The sequence below is a fragment of the Neolamprologus brichardi genome, chromosome 10 (genome assembly GCF_056152115.1).
Source record: "Neolamprologus brichardi isolate AB-2024 chromosome 10, ASM5615211v1, whole genome shotgun sequence".
Taxonomy (NCBI): domain Eukaryota; kingdom Metazoa; phylum Chordata; class Actinopteri; order Cichliformes; family Cichlidae; genus Neolamprologus; species Neolamprologus brichardi.
Genome location: NC_142113.1, coordinates 2,790,604 through 2,799,859, shown reverse-complemented (window position 1 = coordinate 2,799,859; position 9,256 = coordinate 2,790,604). Strand labels below are relative to the sequence as shown.

At 40.9% G+C, this 9,256-nt stretch overlaps 1 protein-coding gene across 1 annotated transcript; it reads left to right on the top strand.

Moving 5' to 3' along the window:
* Window positions 1–948: 948 nt before the first annotated feature.
* Window positions 949–4,100, top strand: hmgn1b (high mobility group nucleosome binding domain 1b). The gene is made up of 6 exons (XM_006807241.3): window positions 949–1,138; window positions 2,436–2,456; window positions 2,620–2,649; window positions 2,736–2,777; window positions 2,871–2,978; window positions 3,062–4,100. Exons 1-6 carry the CDS (start codon window positions 1,121–1,123, stop codon window positions 3,107–3,109), a joined length of 267 nt encoding a protein of 88 aa, XP_006807304.1. The 5' UTR covers window positions 949–1,120; the 3' UTR covers window positions 3,110–4,100.
* The last annotated feature ends 5,156 nt before the right edge of the window (window positions 4,101–9,256 follow it).

Here is a 9,256-nt window from a genome sequence, read left to right as displayed (position 1 = left end):
GCAAAATTGCAAATAAAAAAAATTAAAACATTTCTTAATTTAAAAAAAAAGCAAAATGTGACAAGAAAAATCTCATAGGAAGAGAGTCATTGTGGGGCGCGTTTTACCCTCTTAGTGTGAAATAGGACGTTGTAGAGTCTAGAGATGGGATAAATGAACATTATTAATTTAAGAAATTACGAGTTATGAGCTACAAAATTAGTAAATAAATAAATCATTTGTCGCTTACACACAGAAACGGTTTAGTTTATCATAGTGTTCGTCTGTTCCAGCAGTTGTATTTTTGCAGCTGTATTTTTCTCAGGGCGGTAAAGAAGTAAGAGGTAACCGTGTCAGGGTAGTGTCATTCACTCAGGGGAAATTAATAAATGTCCCCTGCCGAACCGTGAGAAATGACTTCAGCACAAAGCCAACGCACTTGTTTCCAGTGAAGTCATGTTTGGACTGTATGCACACCATTGAGCAAGTGGACGATGACTGCATGAGAAGGGCTGCACAAGAGCACACACAGAGGCAAGAAGCTGTACCCACACGTATCCTGTCGCCATTTTCCCAAGCTAAACTACAAAGACTTGGCTCGAGGAGTACACACCCCTCTCTCAGTCATATGCCAATGGATAGTCTTTCCACACTAGCACTGTAAACGCAAAATGCGTTTTGTTTTCGCGCACATAGACATAATTCAAAACCGTGGAACGTTTGGAGAGAAAATTAAGACGTTTCTGGCCAGCTGAAAGACGGCTTTAATGACAATTTTGCCTTGTTTAGCAGACGGCTGCACAGAAAGACAAATACCTCACCATAATTGTTGACTGACGTGTCACGTATCCACACGGATAAGGGCACAGATTTGAAATGGTGTTGCCGACTGCTGTGTTCTCCAATCAGCGTGCAGCGTGGGCGGGCAAAAGCGCCGTCAATCATGCAGGAACTATAACTGTTTGAATAGGGAGGTAGGGGGAGAATCCAATCCGGTTTGAGCTAGTTTTTCTTCCAATGGAACATTAACGTCTCCCTGCGCTGTATTAGACTGTACTGGCAAAGCTTTATCCAGAATATACCACTGTACTTTCTCCTGTATTCAGTTACATTTAGCTATTTTTAAACCCACAAACCAACCATGCCTAAAAGGAGCAAAGTGAGTAGACCATTATCTTTCATGCCTTTAATAACACAGTATTTATAACCCACAACTAAAATTTGTTAAAGGGGCTTGTGGCGAGAGTTGTTCAAACGTTGCTGCAATATGTCCGTTTTGTGTACCAAGTGAACGTCAACAGCAGTGTTGTGTATCGCGGAGTTTAGTTAGCATGTAGTGTCTGTTTTGATTTTGTCAAGCGGCTAATTATTGGAGCTTCTCTTTCGTGCAGTGATTGTCGGTGGCAAGTGGTTGCCCGTTTTATGAGCAGAAAAACAGTTTGTGCAGCTGCATCGAATTCATTTACCGTGCCGATAGATGGCTTTTCTGCGCAGAAAGTTGGCGGCATATCGATTGTTTTCTGTTTGGGTCGTCACCCTGGATGCTAAAGTTTTCCTGAAAGAAGACCCAGTAGCTAAAAAAAAACGTACATTTCGGGATTGGTTTATTATTCTGTGGCGGTTAGCTGTAACGTTATTTTTAATGTGGGCACAAAGTGGCCTCTGTAGTTCTTTTGTTGGACAAAACAAACAAACACATAATACGCTTTGATTGGCGATATTGTTTTATAAAGTTAGTGTGCAGGCGTTGTTTATTAATGCACGGCAAGCGAAAACGCAGTTCTTGGAAGGCGTACGGCTCGTTAGCCGAGAGGCTTTCTGTGTATTGTCGGCTCAGGCCAGTTGTAGGTTATGCAATGGCGAGCCTCCGTCAGCACAGCGCTGCTCCTGTTGCTGGGGGTTCTAGTAGATTCTGCATGCAGACCGACAGAGTCGCAGAGCATCTCGGAGATATTCTTTTTCAAATTCATGGCGGGAACACTGGCTACGCTGCTCGGGTTTCTCCGGCCACTGGCAATCCCATTTATTACCAATGAATGAATGTGTCGTGAGGAGGCGGAGTCGGCCCCCTCCTCCACTGAAGTATTACTGTAGGCAAATCACTAGCGGGAGCTGGGAGAGCACCACGTGACTCAGTTTAAACTACATTATGCTATTATATTGCCCTGACTTTTGTAGGCCAGCACGTTACAGGGCACTTTATTCCTGCTCAGTTATCCTTGCGCTGGAAAATGTAGTTCCTGAAGGAGTAACATTTAGTGTTAACATGCTGACTAAACTGCTTTTAATTTTTAAATGGCCTTGCATGTATTTACCTTACTCAACTCAAATAGGATAATAACTTATTAAAAACAACTGTCCTCACCCAGTACCAGATAAATCAATCAGAGGCACAGCAGAATGCAGACAGTTATCATAACCTGATTTATTTACTTTTTCTCTTGTTCTCCTTACAGGCAGGTGCAGGTGACTCAGAGGTAAGGAGTCATTTCTGAATTTCTTGTTGTTTTTTTTGTTTTTGTTTTTTATTTTAACAGTTAGCCTCCACACTCACCAGGGGTCAGTAATATCTCATCTTTCAAAGCCATTGCCTGAGACTGACTGTCAAAAGTAATCACTATGTTTGTTTATTCTCTGCAGCCCAAGAGGAGATCTCTCAGGTTGAAAGATGTAAGTATGGAGAAGCATAGATAAAATGCTGTCTTTTTACTGTGTTATTTTTTGGTTTAAAAGAAAATGATCTTCTTTACTCACAGAGACCTGAAACTGCAAAGCCAGAGCCCAAACCTAAGCCAAAGGTAGGGTCTCATTTTAATTAATTAATTACTTCTCATAAGACCTGAACTGTTAGCATATGGTGGCTAATATGTGGTTAATATTTGTTTTTGCAGAAGGGACCTGCTAAGCCTAAGAAAGCTAAGGAGGTGGAAAAGGCCAAGCCAGAAGAGAAGGCGCCGGAGGCTCCTGCTGAGAATGGCGAAGCCAAAGCTGAGGAAGAGGTAATTGCTACGACACGTTTAAACACATCGAAAGATAATCGTCTTCTTGGCGGTGCCGTTAAACTCTGAATCTCATCTTACAGGCACCCACTACAGATGGAGCTGAACAAAAAGATAAGGCAGCAGAATAACATCTCTCAAGCCACGTCTTTTACCAGTGCTCCCTGTACCTCTTTTCTTGTACAATTCAGGGGAATATTTTTATCAACTATTTTCTAAATACAGGTTTTTTTAGTAGTTTGATTGTAGAGAACACTTTTTTAAATGAAAGAGGGGATAAAAAAACAAGTCAATTGGAGACGGGGAATTTCATCACATCTCACAATTGTGCATCGCCATGAAAATTGCGGTCATTGTTGTTACTGTCAGTGGATTTTTTTTTTTCTTTTCAGTTTGTGTAAATGTGAAGGAGGGGAGGGTGCGGGACAGGTTACCGTGTCAGCACACAAGCATGACGTTCACAGGAGCTGGGGAAACAACTGGAAGAGCTTGCCTGCGTGGATTACATTCCATATGCTTTATAAGGGACAGTGTGTGTAATCTGTGCCGGGGTGGGGCTTGACAAAGTCACAGGGCACCTCATTCTCTTATTGTTTTTAATGAAGAACAGTGTTTTAGGGTGTGTGTAAAAGCTTTGTTCCTATTTGTTAACTCTTGTACTGATGCAGTTTTCTTAACAAATCTGACCAATAAACCTAAAACCCCTAGTACTGCGGCTCTCTCTTTCAGAACTGTGCATTGCGTGTGTTGGTTGTGTCTGTTCTGTGATAGCATTGCAATGAATTTGTATAGTTGCTGTGAAAAAGGATTTCAATCTTTCTGTATGCAGTGTGTAATGGTACTTTGTAAGGATGGTAAAAATGGAATTTGTTCCTCTTTTCTTTTTCTTTTTTTGGGCCACATTAATGTGGTATGTAACCGTTAAAAAAAACAGATTGGCTTAAAGGCCAACAAACTGTACATTTATTTGAAATGTCAAATGCATACCAGCAGTAGCAATATTCATGTGGGTTTTAGGTATTTGTGTCAAGTACAAGTGTGCGGTTTCTCATGATTTGTTTATAGATGTAACTGTGTATGATTGTTATCAACAAACCAATAAAACTCAGTTGGTAGTTGTTACACTGTTTTATTCTAAGAGCGTAATAATGCAAAAAATACAAGAACTAACATTCAATTCAATCTATAACAGCAACAAAATATCTGATAATTAAACTTTAAAGCTGATTAAAACAAAACCTGTTTAACAGATTTTAATAATTTGATTGTGCAAAATGAATTACAGCTTTTGACGCTTAACTAAAATCTGTAAGACAAATATTAATACCACCATAAGTGATGTTGTATTATCGATTTTAAGGATTGTTACTTTAATATTGACACAAATCAACATTTTTCTTTTAAATAATATTATTATAAATAATTTGTATATTTAGAAAAGTTAACTTATTCTTCTGGATAATAGAAAAAAATAAAAGGGTGGTTTCAGAAGGAATCCAACTAAAGTATTTGCCAGCACAGGTTTAGTTTAAGTTGTCAAAAAACAAAAAGAGAGTTTTCAGCACCACGGACAGCTCCGCACTACTGTGGGCTGTTCTTTATCCTCCGCTACCCATTTCATCCATTTTACGTAAATAATATTAACTCGGTGTTAGCAAACAAACCGATCATGTGTGTCCTGACGTGTGAATGACGCACTCGCGGCCTCGCGTTCTGATAGGTTTGCACAAACCGTAAAAGTGCGGGCCTTCATATCGTGTGGCGTTACACACCCAATCACCCCCCGCCCCCCAGTGTTGTAAATGTTTAGTAGTTACTTAAATTTAAGATTCCACCTACAGCAAGTGAATATGGAGACAACACGTGACCATTCAATAATGGATTCGCGAGCTTTTAATTATGGGTTTTTAATTAAGCCTTATTCATTACTGATCGGAAAAGTGACATTTCTATTTAAACCTTTAAGCGAGATTTGACTAGTGATTCCTGCATTTGCTTTTAGGTCTTGCTGATCACTGAAATAAATGTGCATTCAAAACATTTTGTAAAAGGATGGCTACCGAGGGTCGGGAATTGCTTCTGGGAGAAGTTTGGCATTACTGATGCATCTTTATAAGATGCATCATACTGCGCATATCAGGCCAGTGTGGCCAGAGACTGGGTAGATTCACTTTTTTCCTCTTTAAGACGCTACTGAAACACACTGATACAAATATGATACTGAACATGCTTTTAAAAATACAACCCAACTCCCAAAAATGTTGGGACATTGGCTAAAATGTAAGTAAAATCAGAATGCTACGATTTGAAAGTTTCATAAATTCATATTTTATTCAAAGTAAAAAATAGAAAACATATCAAATGTTTAAATAGATACATTTTACTAGTTCATGAAGAACAATTAGCTCATTTTGTAATTTATGCCAGCAACATGTCTAAAAAAATGGGGAGCAGGTAACTAAAGCTCACAAAAAATAATAAATAAAAAACACATTTTTTCAACGTATTAGTCCACATTACATGACCGATTTAAGATGACATAGCAACAAGATACAGCCACATTTAGTCTCTTGTTCAATTTGTGTTGAAAGTGCGGACTTCAAACTATATACATGTTTTAAATTGTGTGGATGTTGTGGAGATTGTGTTCCCACGTGTCTGGGAACATCTCAGGCTCTCCGAGTTATGGAGGCCTGTCTCCCCTCACCACACTCCCTGCCAGTGGCTGATGCCCTCAGACGTTGGCGTGTTGGTGGTTCTTGGTGTCTGGGGCTGGGCGCTCATGTATGTACCGACTCACTCCTGGTGGCCGATTGGCGGGGCCTGGCGCCTGTGGCCCGGCTGGGCCCCTTCCAGGGGGGTGGGGTGCCCTCAGGCCTGTGGCCTCTGGGCCCAAGGCCCGGTCCTCTCTGGCACAGCTGGCTACCGCGTCGGAAGTGAGAACGGGTTGGCAGAGCCCACGGGAACGTCACTGCAACCCCCTCTGGCCTCTGCTCCGTGGCTGCTGAGTGACCTCTCCTCAGCTCTTCCCAGGAGGGTGGCACGGTTGCCCCTGTGGTGGTCCTCCTCGGGTCCTCGTACTCTGGGGTCGCTGGATGTCTGGGGCCTGGATCTTCTTCATACCTGCTTCATGCCCTGGGGGACGGGGCTGTGAGTCCCCACACTCCCTACTAGATCGATACATGGAGAAACCTTTTGAAAACAAGCATGCTGATCCACACAGGTGTGCACAGACGCAAACTACACCATTCTTGGCTTCTACCTCAAAGCATATTGTGCGCTGTCGATCTTGCGTGCTGCACAATAACATGTAATATTAGTTAGTTGATATTAGTATCTACTGTTATCTACTGTTAGCTAGTTTATTGTGATGGTGTTGCATTTATTATGTTGCTCTTTCTTGTTTGTTTTCTCATCTCCATACAGGTGATCCAGGTGTTTTGTTTGTTTTTCTTTCTTTCTTCCCCCCTTTCTCACCGTCTCTTCTCCCCTCCTCTATTTTTCTTTCTCTCCCTCTCTTTCTTTTCATTCTTTCTCCCTGTCCAGTCATGTCTGTCCCGTCTGTAACAACCGAAAATCAAATCAAACAAATACATAATTATAATAAAGGTCAATCAAATGGACCAATATGGCCATTATGATCCACTTGGTAAAGTAAATCTGCTTGGCATCTTTCTTGGCCTTCAGGCAACAATTCTGACGGCTAAAGATCCAAACGGGACAGGCAAAGATAAATAAATAAACAAATAAATAGTGTGGATGGACCACGTAAAACCAGAGTTATGATAAAAAGAAATATACTCAATCCTTTTTTAGTGCGGGAAGAAACTATAAGAACGGCATTTTCTAAGAGCAGCGAGGGAAAACGCAAGAAAAGAAAAACATGAAACCCCTTTCCTATTCGTGGAACGATGTACCATGTCGACTAATCAAAAAATTATATGGCAACACGTGGCATTTGGTTGTTGAGGTATAGGGGGAAATTTTGGCAGTGGCCGCGGTGAGAGAGTGACATCGATAGTGAATTTTGAGATGTAAGAGATTTCTGACAATTAACATTTAACACACTCCAAACATAATAGTGTGTAGTGTAGTCGTTTGTCTTGTTTGTCAAAACAATAAGGGCACTACTGAATGACACAGCTGCTGCCAAAAAGCCACTAAAGGCAGATAGCAATGCAAATTCTGTCTCCGGGTGAAATACGGGAGGAGTGATACACCTGCGCTCAGGCTCATGATGTGCTCCTCTGTCCTGTGGTGGACAGAAACTATTTTTTGTAGTGGCACAAATGATTTGTGTGCCATCTTATTGTGACACCTGATTGTATAAATTTACAATTTATATTTGAATTCCTACATGTTTGTTGTTTTTACAGTAATAAATATTGTTTTTTCCTACTCTGATTTTAGTTTGTGTGTGTGTGTGTGTGTGTGTGTGTGTGTGTGTGTGTGTGTGTGTGTGTGTGTGATTTTAGATCAATTGTGCTCATACAGCATGTCAAAACACAAATTAAATTCAGACATGTAAAATAAAATGAAAGTTGTCTTTAAAGTTAAAATCAAAAATAGTAAAAAGACAGCCAGTTATACCCTGAAACCCAGAAGTTGTAAAATATTAAGTAAAGATGGATAGAGGTTCACAAATCTGCAAAAAAATAAATAAATAAAAAATAAAATAAAATAAAAAAATAATAAAAACATCTAGAAATTGTGAAACAATTTCAGAACAGTTTTCCTGTAGTGGTTTGTTGTTAATAAACCCTCAGACAGGATGGGATACAAGGTGTCTTCTCAGTGGCAGGGGAACAATATTAGAACAGCTCCACCAAGACAGGAGATGGAGAAATAGCAGAAGAGCATACTGAAGAAGGACAAAACCCATAACAGCAATCCACAGTGGATCTAAGAGCAGACCACAGCAACCTCCCTGAACCGGATCCAGTAAGCGTCACAGTGGCAGGCATCTAAGAAATCCAGTATGATGAGCTGGATAGCATCACATGATGATTGACATCAAGACATGATTCACGCCTACTGGCTGAAGAGCCGGACTGCACGCCATGAAACATAAATTAGCCAGCTGCTAGTACGCGACACAACTGGAATGGCTAACTGAAGACCAGTCGTGATCCAACTAATGGCCAATAACCTGCCTCAGTACCACATGGTCGCTGCTATCAGGCTAGTGGCTAAGATGAACAGTAATACCAGAGGAGCAAACCATCAGCTACTGGTTTCTACCACAAATCCAGCTCCCTGATACTGTATGCTAAGCAAAAGAAAGGAGGACGACATCATCTATGAGTACATCAGCAAGATGGCCGCAACTGACCGCATGCTTATTTATTTATCTCAGGAAACGTAGCAAGGAGAGGAACCATCGTGGAACGACAGGCTGCTGTACGGTATGTACAGCGACCTGGCAGTTAGAAGAAGTGGCTGACATCCAGAAATACTACCAGATCCTGTGGGACTTCCAGATACAGACAGACAAACTGGTGATGACTAACCAAGCGCACATAGTAGTGATGGACAAACAGAGGAAAGCAGTTGTAGTGATACATGTAGCTACATCGATTGATAGCAACATCAGGAAAAGGGAACATGAGAAGCTTGAGAAATACCAAAAAGAGCTGGAGAAGATGTGGAGGGTGACGTTAACAGTGGTAGTAATCGGAGCACTCGGTCCAGTGACTCCCAAGCTGGGTGAGTGGCTCCAGCAGAACCCAGGAACAACATCCAAGATCTTTGTCCATAAGAGCGCAATCCAGACGTTCACCAACTTAAAACGTTTGGTGCATAATAAAATCAAAAATACAGGACAAAACTAAAATCCTATATCGGACAAGACTAGCACAACATCTCCCAAAAGTCAAGCTAGTCTTTTGGGAATTCCCCACTCCCAGAAGTTTGATCCCAGAAGAGGGGACAACACACAGTGGTAAACATGGCCACGTCCCAGCTCTTTTTGAGATGTGCTGCTGCCATGAAAATTTACAATTACATAATAATTTTTTAAATCTAAAAAAAAGGTACTGTTCATGGTAAATATTTCTATTCCTGTTTCCACAAGTTACTTCCTTTACCTTAGTTATCTCTGTGCCTTCCTCTTTTTTCCTCATTGTTGTGTTACTGTGTGTTACCTTGGCACACATTTTTTAAGGACCACACCTTCATTTACTTTTTTCACCTCCATATGGGACAGCAGTTACACTACTAATTTGATGGCTCTACTTTTTTATACATTCTCACTGCATACTACCCTAAACCTTGACCTC

What these genes read in the sequence shown, in the direction of transcription:
- hmgn1b (XM_006807241.3), top strand. An exon ending in GATCTCTCAGGTTGAAAGAT is followed by an intron (nt 2,650 to 2,735) that starts GTAAGTATGGAG and finishes CTTTACTCACAG; the next exon opens with AGACCTGAAACTGCAAAGCC. An exon ending in AAGCCAAAGCTGAGGAAGAG is followed by an intron (nt 2,979 to 3,061) that starts GTAATTGCTACG and finishes CTCATCTTACAG; the next exon opens with GCACCCACTACAGATGGAGC.